General features: G+C 65.2%; 2 protein-coding genes across 8 annotated transcripts in view; one reads left to right on the forward strand and one right to left on the reverse strand.

Moving 5' to 3' along the window:
- PARVG (parvin gamma) overlaps nt 1-13,093 on the forward strand; it is a 124,635-nt gene that overhangs the window by 82,768 nt on the left and 28,774 nt on the right. The gene's annotated exons all lie outside the window — the stretch shown is intronic.
- The window catches only part of SHISAL1 (shisa like 1), a gene marked incomplete at its 3' end in the record, with an annotated part of 98,224 nt that overhangs the window by 36,665 nt on the left and 48,466 nt on the right, over nt 1-13,093 (reverse strand). Inside the window, exon 1 of one of the 7 annotated variants that reach the window (XM_081311842.1) lies at nt 2,058-2,098. The exons of 3 other annotated variants lie outside the window; for them this stretch is intronic. In XM_081311842.1, the coding sequence (XP_081167968.1) occupies nt 2,058-2,082 (25 nt within the window). In that variant the 5' untranslated portion in view covers nt 2,083-2,098. Of the gene's footprint in view, nt 1-1,957; nt 2,125-13,093 lie in introns of those variants that run through there. 3 more of the 7 variants (XM_081311846.1, XM_081311843.1, XM_081311841.1) reach the window with 3 other exon arrangements.

The following is a 13,093-nucleotide window of genomic DNA, read 5'->3' on the forward strand; positions in this document are numbered from 1 at the left end:
GCGGAGGCAGCTCTGCATCCTGTGGGCAGTCAGGCCTGCAGGACCGGCAACCGGGGAGCCACTCCGACACCCAGAGGTGGGAAACCAGCGCGGGGTGACAGGTTGGAACCCAGGCTCGCAGCCTTGACCTCGCCTCGCCCCAGAGCGGCAAGGGGGGCCTGAGCAACGGGGTGCCCACCCCAGGAGGTTTGCCAGGACGGGGTGGCCTGACCGCAGAACACCCCTGGCTGGCAGCCTTCGCATGGGAGGGGGCCCCTCAGGTCTTGCACAGCGCGGAGCCTCCCCCTCCCACCTGCCCTGCAGCTCCCCAGGCTGAGAGCCGCTTAATTGCTCTGAGCCTGGCCTCCCCTGCCTCCCCGGCCTCCTGGGAGGGTGAAGGAGATTAAAGCATCTGAGTGCTTAGGAGAGATCTCCTTTCAGGGAAACCTCAGGATCCACCCTGGAAATACGCCGAGCCAACGGAGCCCTGGGCCCAAGATGACCACCCGCCTGGGCCCAAGATGACCACCCGCCTGGGCCCGACCTGCAGACCGGAGAAGCTGAGGCTGGGGGGCAGAGTCAAGTCCCCAGGCTCCAGGACCTATAGGGTGGGGCTGCCCTCATTCTGATCAGGGGCTCAAGTCCAGGAACTACTGGGCCAGTGGGTGAGCGACACAGGTCCACCTGCACCAGGGCAGGGCTCCTTCTGGCTGCTGCCACTCCCTACAAAGTCCACTGCCTGTTTTTTGGGGGGGTCAGTCACCCTGGGGCACCATCCTGCAGCAGCTCAGTCAGAAGCTGCTCAGATGCCACCTCCTCCAGGAAGCCCCCTTGACTCTGCTGCCTAGAAGCCCACCCCTCCCCCCGGCCTGTCTGTGGGTTTCCAGTTTCACAAACTGGTGTCCCTTCCTCCTCTCAGCAGCCACCTGCCACCTCCAACTCAGCCAGGCTCCCACTGGGCTCTAGGGACATGACAGAGGAGAGTCCTTGTCCCCTGGCTGTGCTGTGGAGGGTGCTCACCAGCCCCACCCCATGACCCCACAGGCCCTGGCCAGAGCGGAGGGCATGGCCCAGTGTCAGGCCTGGAGGGAACCCAGCCGGCCCTCAGGCCTCTTTCTGTGGCGCTGAAATCACAGCCACCTCAGAGCCTGATGCGAGGGTCACCTGCGTCCAGGCTGGGCAGGTCCTGCCCACAGCAGGGGCTCCCCACATCTGACTCATCCGAGTCCAGCCCATCCAGCCTGGGCACTGCTCCCCGGCTCTGCAGGCCGACAGGCCCCTGTCCACCTCATGCCGGGCCTGAGTCAGAGCAGTCAAAGCCACCACCCATCTGCTCCCGAGGGGCTGGAGTACCAGGGCTGCAGGCAGAGTCCTGGGGAGGCCAGTCACGTCCCGTTCCCTCTGGGCCAGAAGGTGACTGCAGACACCCCGAGGGCCCCAGGGCCAGCCTGGTCCTAGATGGACACTGCCTCAGGCCACATATTCCCTGCCCAGTCACAAGACCAAAGCCATGGCCTGGGCCCTCTGCGAGGACCTGGGTTTGGGGACCATGAACACTGGGAATAGGACATGTCACACAGTCAGGCACCCCCACCCAGGACCTGCCATAGGTGACGTCTGCTCCAGCGGGACCCTCACATCCACTTGCTGCCCAGCCTGCTGGGCCCTGCTTCTGGGTGCTCAGAGCCCCTGGGGGTTGCCCCTGGAGGCTGCCATCCCCTGGCTGTTTTGTGGGTGAGCTGGACACTGTCCAGTACCTCACTGTTACCTCCGTGAACCCCACGCAGCCCCAGGAGGCAGATCATCTCAGAAAGGAAGAGACTGAGGCTCAGAGATGCAAAGTGACGTGCTGGAGCTCACACAGCGCTTGGCTGCAGGCAGGAGGCCAAGCAGGCTCCAAAACCCACTCAACCTCCCAGCGCCCCAAAGCGTCCCAGGCCCCCAGCAAGCGCAATGAGGCCTGTCTTCCCGGGCTCACTTCGTTGAAAAAGTTTAAGCCACCTGAGATGGCAGCTCTGAGCCCACCCTTGGAGAGCTGGAGGACATTCTGCCTCGGGGGCTCCCTGGGCGCTCTTGACCTGGAATCACGAGTCCGGCCCACATCTCTGTGGTCCGCCGCCTGGGTCAGCTGGGTGGGGACTGCTGTTCTGAGGTTGGAGGGTTATTTTTAAACACCAAATTTGGCAAGGCTGGGAGCTGGGGGAGGGCGTGTGGACAGCAGCGGAGCTGGGAGATGAATTAGACCCTCGGGGACGGGAGGTCCCTTGCACATCAGCCAGGCCACCAGGACAGCGGGGAGGAACCCTGGGGCAGGGCCCCACTGCCTGGTGGGGGGTGATGGGGACACCATTGGCCTGAAGCTCTGGCAGCCTTGGGGTCTCCCGCTGCCCCTCCTCAGCCCACCCTGCCTCCTGCCTCCTTGGCTGGCCAAGTGCATCTCCTCTTGCGGGGACCACCCAGGGCGGCCAGGCCTGGGGCTTGGGCTGCTCTGCCTGAGGCCAAACCCATGTGACCTGGGTGAGCCACCGAGTCCCAGAGTCCTCTGTGCTGGAAGGGGCTTATGGGGTGCGTGATCCATAGGCGCATGTGTGACAGCTGAGACATGGTGCCGAGCCTCGCCCTCATGTCCTCCCAGCTGGCCTCTACCTCCGCGGTCCCAGGCCGGCTTCCCAAAGTGCCTGCCTGCTCACCCTGCTTAGGAGGTTGGGCCTCGCCCACCCCAAGGCCTCCGAGCACAGCCTCACCCTCTCTGCTCCTCCAGCTTCAGCCTCCAAGGCCTGTGGCTCCTCTGAGCCTTTGCACGTTCTGTTCCCAGCTGTGCTCGGTGCCTGAGGCTCCACGGGGGAGCCCACCCCAGGCCTCTCCTCCGCACCCCGTGGCTCCTGCAGGGGGCTCCCAAAACGCTGGCCCTCCCCACCCCCTGGGCTGCCGACTTGATCTGTGTCCTCATTCCAGAGCCACTCTGAGAAGGGCACTTGGGAGCAGGGGTCAGGGACAGGACACTGCCCCAGGGGCATGGTCCTCTTCAGACATGAGCCACACTGGCCCTGAATTTTCTAGCCCCGGGGACAGAGAAGGACATAGGCTGGTCACTGTGGAAGCCCCAAGCCACCTTGCCCCCCTCCCTAGGGCAGGGCGGGAAGCCAGGGGAGGTGAAGGTCCTGCCCGGGCACCTGGGCTCTCAGCAGCTGGTGGCGCACTCCAGAGCCTGGGCCTGGCGGGGAGTGGCGCTCTCCCAGGTGCCTTCCCTAGCTGGCCTGGTGCCTCTGCTGACGTCCATCCCACAGCCCTGCCGCTCTGCCACTGTGGGCCGAGCGCGGCGTCAAACAGGACAGGACAGGAAAGGCTCCCCGGCCTTGGGACCTGCGGCCCGGGCAGGGTGGGGACGGTCATCATGCCAGCCACATGATGCTCAGTGGCCAGACTTGCAGGACTGTCCGTGACAGTTACGTTGGCGTTAACGTGGACAACCATTCAGCAAGGACAGCAGGTGCCCATGGGGGTGTAGGAGCCTCACACGGGCAGGGACTGGGACCCGGCTGCTCTCCCCCACTGGCCCCTTGGCCTCGCACACCGTGGACTGCCCCGGCCCCCAGGCCGCCCTCTCCCCGCGGCCCCTGGTGACAGTCTGTTTTCAGGACGACACGTGTAAGGAGGTTATGAAACGTCCCTGGAATGCGAAGTCCAGGAATAAACACTGCTGCCTGAAGCAAGATCAAAGCTTGTCCCTGTGACCCCCGTGTGCTGGCAGGAGGCAGCCGCAGGAGGAACTGGGACACGTCCCCTCACAGCGCTGGCTGGGGCCAACATCTGAGAAACAGACACTGGTCAGAGCCACCCGCTGTCGGGTGTGAGGGACGGGACGGGGCCCCACGCCCAGCGCAGCACCCTGAGCCGAGCCCTGTGGCCCCCAGCCCGGGTCACCAGCGTGCCCACGGAGCCAGCCCTGTCGAGCCCACTCTGCTTTTGCCCGTTGCCTGAGCAGCGGGGACGGGGCACAGGTGGGCACGAGCGTCTCTGTTTCACTGCTCAGAGAGGCGCAGGGATCGGCCCAGAGCTGTAGGGCGGCGGGTGTACTTTGAAGCAGGTCTGCTGCGGTGGCTCTGCGTGACAGTGCCGTCAGTCCTCAACCTCTGTGGAGTGGCAGCACTTGCCCGCTGGGTGACCGGGTGAGTTAGTGTGCTGGCCTCGGCTTCCTCACCAGCTCAGGCAACCATGGCCGCCCTGGTGGGGACAGAAGGTGGACGGAACGGAGCAGAGGCCGGCGGGGCACCGCGGACGGCGGGTATCTGGTGTCGCCCACTCCGCTCCTCCCCAGGCCAGCGTCTAGAGGACAGAGCTGGCCCCCCCGGCTGGCCGTGTCTGAACCCCACGCCCCGGTTCTCCAGGCCCAGCTTGGCCTGGGGCAGCACGGTTTCCTTCCCTGCTGGGAGGAGCTCCCGGAGGTGGGGACTTCCGTGCCTCCACATCCCCCACCACGCCTTGCGCACAGTAGGTGCTGGATACACACTCACTTCACCTGCAAGAGTGGACACCTGGACGGGAACAGCGGCGGCCAGGCGGGGGTGGGGGGAGCCCCGCAGACGGCAGGGGGCTGTGGGCGGGTGAGCAGGGCGGTGGCTTGGAGACCGCTCCTGCCCCCCCTGGCCCCGCTCAGGAGGACAGGCCAGCTGATGCCCACTGAAGGCCCTCTCCCTGGCCCCTGCCTTCTGAGCCCTGGGTCCAAGTTCTAAACCCTGTCCCTACCTTCCCCCGTTTCACACCCTCACCCTGAGCCAGCTGTGTCCCCATTAGAGCTCTGTGGCTCTTGGGGTGTTGGCCTGGCTGTCACCCTGCTCTGCAGGTGTGGACGCCAGAGCCGGGGAGGGAGGGGCTCATGCAGGCAGCTCCCGGCTGCTGGGTTCTCCTGGGGCCTCCCGGGCCCCCTCGGCCTCCCTGGTTACGCAGGGGGTGGGCAGGGACAGCCGTGGCCCTTGGCAACTCGACCCTCGGCCTGTGTCCACGGATTGTTCGGCTGCACGGAGGAGATAAGGCAGCCTGGAGTCCCGCGGCACTTCCCGGTGGAGAGCACAAACATCACATGAGGGTGACTCACTCCAAGTGCCAGGCGGGGGAGGGGCAGCGAGGCCTCGGTGGGTGGCCCTGCAGCTCTCCTGGGGCTCCCTTGGTGCCAGGGGCCCAGGCACCCAGGAGAAGAGGAGCCAAAGCCCCGAGTCTCAGCCCCCATCAGGCCCAGGCAGCACCCCACTTTGACGGGGCTGGCAGGGCCCAGGAGGAGACCGAAGCGGTGTCATTTCTCCATTCAGGAATCCTCCCTCTCGCCATCCCTCCTACGTTGCAGAGCAACCAAATGTCCTTGTGCCACAACCTGGTGCATCCTGAGGGCGTAGGGAGGTCTGGGTCGGCACAGTGCTGGGAGCTGAGGTGGGACAGGTAGGCCGGCCTGCACCAGACCAGAGGCTGGGCCTGCGGTGGCTCGCACCACTGCCTGGCACGTGCAAAGGCCCAGAGGTGGGCTGAGCTGGATGCGGGGTCGAGGACGGGAACCAGGGATGGTGCCAGAGGTGGGCAGGGCTGGGGTGCTCCTGGCACAGTGGGTGCTGGTGGTCACCCCACAACCCACAGGGACCATCCAGAAAGAGGGCCGGTGAGGAAGGGGTGGAGAGCCCAGAAAAAGGACATGGAAGGGCAAGTGGAGAAGGTGCACCATATGAGCACCTACTGTGTGCGGGAAGGAGACTCAGGAAGAGTGTGGCCCCCACACATGCAGGGGCCTGAGTGGGCCAGGGGTCTGTCCCCTGGCCTCTGCCTGGCCGCTCTGGGCTGGCCTGCCGAGAACAGGAAGCGGCTCCCGCCCGGGGTGAGAAGGGAGCTGAGGAAGTGCATGTGTCCAAACGGAGGGTCAGAAGGCCAGGCCCGCGGGGAGCTGGCAGGGGAGGGCCAGCGGGAGAGCCAGAGCTCCCCGGCCCCACTGCTGGCCACCGCGTCCAGCTCGCCCCTCAGCCCAAACTCTCCAGACCGGCTCTGCTCTGAGCCCCGCCCCCAACCCCATTAAGGACCTGGACACAGGGCGCCAGGCAGAGGAGCTCATGAGCACTTTGTCAAGGCCACACAGAGGCCAGTGGAGGAGACGGTCATGACCGGGCGGTCACATGCCACCTCCCTGGTGACAGACACCATCACCGTGGCCTCTCACAAGGTGCATATCTGCGGGGGCTTTGCAGCCCTTCTGGCTGCCCTCGGCCTGGGCACTTGCCCAGGGCAGGGACCCCGGCCTCGCTCCTGTGCCCAGCACCAGAGAGACCTGGAAACGTCCACGGTCCTTATCTGCCAGGCTTTGACTCAGGAGCCAGACCCCAGACAGACCTGGGCCACTCCCCTTCTGTGGCCACTGGCCCCTCTCCTGGCTCTTGGTCACCATCAATCAATCCTAAGCCCCAACAAAAGGACAGCAGGTGCCGGGCCTTGTGTGGTCAGCGGGGGCCAGGCCCAGGCTGCTGTGCGTCTGGGGGGAGCCCAGCCCTTCTGGGTGGGGCCCGGGTGGGCCCAGCTGCAGTCTGGGGTCAGGGCTGCCGCACCCCGACAGTGACCGTCCTGTGGTCCTTACGCAGCCGTCTCCGGGCTCGCTGCCTTCTGCACCCCGGCTACAGTCCAGGGCTAGGGTGAACAGAGGCCTCTGGCCGGACAGGGTGATCCCAGCCCCACCTGCTCATACTCAGCCTGTGAACCCCCTCTCGGGCTTCAGTCCCTGAGGTCAGGTGGGGCTGGCGGGTCCTTGCAGGAGCCCCTCTATACTAGGCACTGGTGACATCTGCAGGGGACAGTCAGCCTCTCGAGGAAGGAGCCCAGAGCCCAGAGGGGTCTGCCCAGAGCGTCAGCAGCTGGGCCGACCTCCTGGCTGACCCTCTTCCTGTCCCCCTGGCCCATCCCCCAGTCCTCTCCCCAGGGAGGACTGCCCCTCCTGCCCCTCTGCAGAGTGGCCCCAGGGCCTTGGCTGCGCAGCTGCATGGCCCCTGCCCCCCAGGCCTCCACGCACCTCGTCCCTCTCAACCTAAGCTTCCATTTCCGCTGCGTCCAGTGCCCAGCTCTGGGTGGCATTTAAAGCTGGGCCACACAGAAGCCAGCTGCCCTCTCCCTCCCCGGTCCTGGAGCTCGGCCTCTCCTGAGCCAGGCCAGAGATAAACTCCTTTTTCATCCTTTTTGGTGGACAGAGCACAGCAGCCCAGAGGCCCTCATCTAGCCCTGGTCCCTAGCCTGGGGCGGGCGGCCATCGTGAAACCTGAGGAGCCTCATGCAGCCGGGTGGGGCGGGGGCTTGGCTCTCATGATCTAGAGGCGGACACAGGAGTGCAGAGTTTATGGCAGGCGCCTGGCAGCAGAGCCCTGAAGGATGAGAGTAGGCAGGGTGTCCCTGCAGAGGACCAAGAGCCAGGTGGGGTCGCAGCTGCCCAGCCAGGTGAGGGGCTTCCCCTCCCTGCCTCCCGCCCGAGACTCAGTGGGGACATGGCAGCTCTCTGCTCAGGTCCAAACATCCGGCTCAAGTTCCCGCTCTGCCTCCTCCCAGCTGTGTGACCCTGGGCAAGTCTCTTGGCCTCTCTGAGCCTGGTGATGCATGAAAGGATGGACATGGCACACAGGCTCGGTTTGCTCTTCACAGCTGTCCTGCACGCAGGAGTCCCCCTTCCCCGGGTCCCAGGGCGGGGCCACAGGAAGGCCAGCTGTGAGCAGGCCACAAGGATAAGGTTTTATGTCCCCCTGCACACGGTGGCTTCTTATCCCAGCCCCTGGCTTTGGGGCCATCATCAGCACCCCCTTTCTACTGGGCCAAGGCCTGGGCCCCGGCACCTCACTAGAGCACCCACAGCAGCCCTGTTTCTAGGGGAGGACCTGGAGGGCGCCTGCACCCAATCAGGGGCAGCACCGCAGGAACCGAGGCCTCCAGAGCTGTCAGAGAAGCCCAGCCTCAGCCCCAGGGACCAGTGCCAGCGGGGGGGGGGGGGGGGGCACACAGCTGTGACAGGGCATAGAAGCAAGGACCTGGGGCGCCCAGGAGCAGGTGCTCTGCTGCAGGCTAAGGGGGTGTTGAGGGTGTCCCATCCTGACACCTGTCATTGACAACAAGCAAACAAAGAGGGCATTGCCTGGACCAGCGGACAGTACCAAGGCCCAGGAAGAGGGCGGACCCCATCCCGGGCCTGGAGGGCAGCAGGTGAACCTGGCACCAAGGCTTAAAGAGTGTGTGCAGGCCGGGGCGGGCGGCGACCGACATCCAGTGGCTCAGGAGGCTGAGGCAGGAGGATCTCGAGTTCACAGCCAGCCTCAGCAACTTACCAAGGCCCTAAGCAACTCAGGGAGGCCCCGTCTCTAAATAAAACAAAGAAGGGCTGGGGGTGGCTCAGCCGTTAAGTGCCCCCGGGTTCCATCCCAGTATCAAACAAAGTTTGCACATAATCCAAAGTCTGGAAGAGGGCAGAGGGCCCACCACAGCCAGCCGGGCCCACGGGGTTTCCCACATTCTCCAGAAGGCCGCGTTGCCTGCGCCCAGGACCGGGATTTTCCGATCCAGGAAGGACTGACCCTGCTGGATTCCCAGCCTCCTGGTAAGTCCCGGGGACACTGCCGCGGGGGGTTTCCTGGTCACAAACTCTCTCTGGCCCTCATTTCTAAGCGAGGGCCACCAGATGATAAAATGTCCTGGTAATTCAGGGGATCTGACCTGGAGGACTCAGGTAACCGCAGGTTCCCCAGGTCGCCTCTCACTTGGTCCCACCCCCACGTGCCTACACCTCCCAGGTCTGGGGAGGCCCTGCAGATGCCGAGTTGCTGCCTGCATTAAACCCTGCGTTGTCACCTGGCCTCGGGTGACTCAGAGACCTGGGGGATGGGCTCTATCCAGTCCTCAAAGAGGTGACAGCGGGTGACCTCTAGACAGATGTGGATCACTGACCTGCCTACAGAGGCCGGGAGAGAGACAGGCCCCCCCTCCCATCGGTCACACTGCTGCCCCCCAGGACGCGACAGCAGGCCCCGCATGGAATCCAGACTCGGAAGAGACCCCAGCGGGTACCGGCTGGGCAGCTGTGCTCCTGGGCGAGGTCAGGATGGGCACCAGCCAGGGCCAGAGCTCGCCAGCATGGCCTTGGACCAGACGGAGCCTCAGGTTCCCCATCTGTCTCGGGGGTGGTGGCCAGACGCTAGAATGAGATCAGGAATGTCCCCAAAGGCCCACGTGTTGAAGGACGGAGGCCGGCTGGGTGCTGCTGGGACGAGGTAGAAACACCAAGAGTGGAACTAATGGGAAGTCTCCCACCATGGGGTCCACTGGGACCTAGCCCTTCTCTTCCTCCTCCACGGGTGTGCCCAGCCTGAGGGAGGGGCTCCCTCCACCACACACCCCACCACCATGTGCCGCCTCGCCAGGCCTCAGACAACAGGGACACCTGACTGAAACCCCCAAAGTGAGCACAGCGACCCCTTCCGCTTCTTGGGCCAGTTAGCTCCGACGTTTGGGGACAGTGACGGACACGGGCGAGCACAGCAGCACAGCCCCGGTGGACACCGAGCTCCTCGGAGGGCTGGCTTGGGCGCCCGGGGCACCGTCCTGTGCCCTGCTCAGGAGCAGCTGACGAGGACAGGACCCCAGTCACCTCTGCTGGCTCGGAGTGTCGGGGGCCGGGGCCGCTCAAATTCAAGAGCCACTGGTAGGTCAGAGGAGGGAACTTGCCACACATGGCCAGACAGTAGAAGTCCCTGTCCCAGGCCACCAGGCCTCTGTCACCCTGCCATTGTAGGCCAGAAGTGGCCACAGACCACCTTCCCGCGGTGTCGCGATCTAATAAAACCTCATTAACACAACCGGGCAGCCCTGGGTTGAGAAACCCTAGGCCAGGCCCCGCCTCCCAGGACGGCCTCAGACCCTCTGCCCTGGATCCGCTGAACCCACAGCTCGTCCTGCCCTGCCCGAGGGGGTCCAGGGTGCTGGCCTGCAGGTTGGAGAAGTGGGCAGCAGCACCTGCCGGGCCCCACGCAGCAGGTTCGTGGGTGGCGGGTAGTGAAGGGAGCGGCGGGAGCGGGAGCCGGGGAGGGGACGCTGCGGAGCGGCTATAACAAACCCAGTCACCAACCGGCTAATTGACAGCAGCTGCTGCTCAACCAGAGACTTGTCAGCTGTGATTAAGGGGAGTTGCCTTCAGGCCAATCAACTCCAAAACCATGCAAATGGGGCCTCCGTGAGACCAGGGAGACCACAGGGTGGCGCCGAGCCCCAGGCCCCCAGCGATGCTTTGAGCCCCTCCCGGGCCTGGGGGCCAGCCACCCCTCCACGGGTCTGTGGCAGCCCGTGCCGGGGGCCACTTCTGGTGTTGACGAGCTCCCGCCCACACTCTGCGTAACTGGCACCAAAGCTGCTGAGGCCACCACAAGGCAGGCGGGGACCAGACGCTCCTCTCAAAAGGGCTGCTGCCTACTGATGACCGGGGGCTGGTCAGCTGCACTCACCCTGGTGGGTCACATTCAGGCCCTGGCTGGACAGAGAGGTAGACGGGCACCTCCAGAGGTGGCAGGAAGAGGCTCCCGTCCCCCCTCCCGAGCACCCTAGAGCCCTCGCTGCCCACTGCGCGCAGACGTGAAGGGACGGCCTCCTCTGGACACCTCTTCCGTGGCCCGCGGCACCCAGGCCCGACAGCCCCAACTTGAGCTCCTCAGCCATGACACCAGCCCCTGGCCATCGTGGTCAGCTGGCCCCTCCCCCATGGGTCACCCTGGAAGATGAGTGTGTGGGGCGCCGGGACGTCACGGGAGAGGGTGAGCCCTTCTCATCCACGCCCCAAACCAGACACCAGCTTAGGCCCACGCACCCCTGCAGGTGCACAGGGGTCCCTGTTGGGGTCTGTGGAGATGGCCCTTAGTGGCCTCTTAGTGTGCCTGGAGGGAGGGTCACCAGGCCGTGGGGGCAGGCGGGGGCCGGCCTGCCGTCAGGCCTAACTGGTGCAGCCACACGGAGGCCAAGGCCGGAGCCCTGGGGTGTTCTTCTGTCTTCCTGGGGTTGGGGCTCCTCTGCGGCCCGGCTGCCCGTGGGGGTGACCCTCCTCTGCACCCAGACAACGGGTCCACTGGTCCCTCCGTGTAACTTTGAATCCCTTCCCCATCCCCCTGGAACTGGAGAGCTGGTCCAGCTGAGCTCACACCATGTCCGCGGGTGTGCTGAGCCTGGGGCCCTGTGCCTCCCCTCCCCAGGCTCCAGGGAGCACAGCCCAAGGCCTGCCCAGAGCACGGGGCAGCGCCCAGGGGCTCCAGGGGCTCGGCCTGGCACCTGAGACGCCCCTGCCCACACCAGGGGGCTTCCTGCTTGGCAGAAACAACAAATGTTGCTTAGAAATGGGAGAAAAATTGCTGAGTTCTGTAGCCCGCGTTGACATCTGGGCAGACGCACTCGGAGGTCTAATTAGCACGCCGCTCTGGGGGACAGTGGCTCCAAATTTTCCGGGAACTGAGAGGTAACATCAAACAGGGCTCTTGAAAGAGCTTTGTCGGCAGAAATCCCAGTGAGAACTGGGGCGGCGGGGGCGGCCGCAGCGGGCCTGGGCGGGCAGCGGGTGGCCAGGAAGGACAGGTGACTGGGCCTCTGTGACCTCCTGTAGTGGGGTGCCACCCGGCCACACATGGGTGGCAGGAGGATCGAGCCAGGGGGTCCCGCAGCTCGTCCGTGGCAGATCTGGGAGGACAACCAGGCTCTGGCTCCCCCCAGGACACCAGGCGGCCACCCACACATCTCAGGGTGCCTTGGGACAGGTGCTCAGGTACCCTGGCTCCAAAGGCTCTGGTGCTGTGGCTTCGACCTCCACTGTCAGCTGTGGGGACCTGTGGGGACTGCCGCCCCTGGAGGCAGAACCCAGACAAGATCTGTAGGTGGCTGCCCCCCACAAGGTGGGCCGGGAGGAAGACTCCCGAGTACCTGCTCCGTCCAGCCCCGTCTCCTGTAGTTTTCAAAAGTCGAGGGGCTCCTGCCCTCGGTTTGCAGACGAGAAAACTAGGCCTCAGAGCGACTCGGTCGCCTGCTCACGGTCACACAGCAGCTGAGCTCCTGGGATTTGGGTCTAAGCAGGTCTGACTTCAAAGTCAAGGTTCTTTCAGGCTCAGATTCTTGGCCTCAGGTGTTGTGGGGCCGAGGTGGGGGGGAGGAGGCCACTGTGAAACCCAGCCCTTCCTCGCTGCTGGACTTCCTCTCCCTCCCAGGGACGGGAACAGGCCCTCTGGGGGCTCTGCTGCTCCCGCCCCCCAGGGACGAACACCTGCAGACCCCGGCTCCCTGCAGCCCGGGGGCCTGTCCCTTGGGGGCAAGTCCACCAGGCGGTGTTGCTGGACTTCACAACCAGCACTTGGCCAGAGGAGGAGGAGGCGCACCCGGAGGTCAGGCTTGGACGCAGATGGCAGATGGGCTCTGACCCCACCTCCCCACCAACAGGTCACCCCAGTTAGGCCTCGGTGTCCTGTCCTGCGTCCTCCCTCCTCGTCCTCCTCCCCTCCAGCCTCAGTTGGGAAACTCTCAGGGAATCCACGGTGCCAGCCTGTTCTGGGCCCTGGGTGCAGCGGGGGCCTCACTGACTGGGGACAGGAAGGAGGTTCTCTGCCCAGCGCCCGTGGCCACACAGAGGCCCTGACATGACTGAGATCCGCCCAAGGTCCACGTGGGCTCCCCGAGGCTGGCACCTGGGCAGTGCCCCTCTGAGACCCCCTGGCTGCCCAACCAGGCTGCGGGGGAGGCGGCCGCGGGCAGGGGCGGGCCGGAGGGGAGGAGGGGCAGGAGGAGGTGACGGGCCTGGGTCAGCCTTGGACTTCTGCAAATCGAGGCCGGCCCAGCCTCCTCCCCACTGAGCCGGGAGAAAATAGCTTTCACACTGCATTTTCTGATTCTTTTCACTCTGTGCTGCTAAATCGATCCGGAACAGATTGTCCAGTTGTTTGAATCTCGGGAGCGAAGTCTCCTGATCTCTCGCCAGCCGGAGCGGACTCTGCCAGACCCTCGCCCGCTGGCCTCCTGGTGCCAGGGTCCAGCTGGAGGTCCAGGGGTGCCCTCGGTGGGAGGGTGGTGGTCCTGCCCAGGGACCCACTGGGAC

The sequence above is a fragment of the Spermophilus citellus genome, assembly GCF_964194105.1.
Source record: "Spermophilus citellus genome assembly, chromosome: 10".
NCBI classification, from domain to species: Eukaryota; Metazoa; Chordata; class Mammalia; order Rodentia; family Sciuridae; genus Spermophilus; species Spermophilus citellus.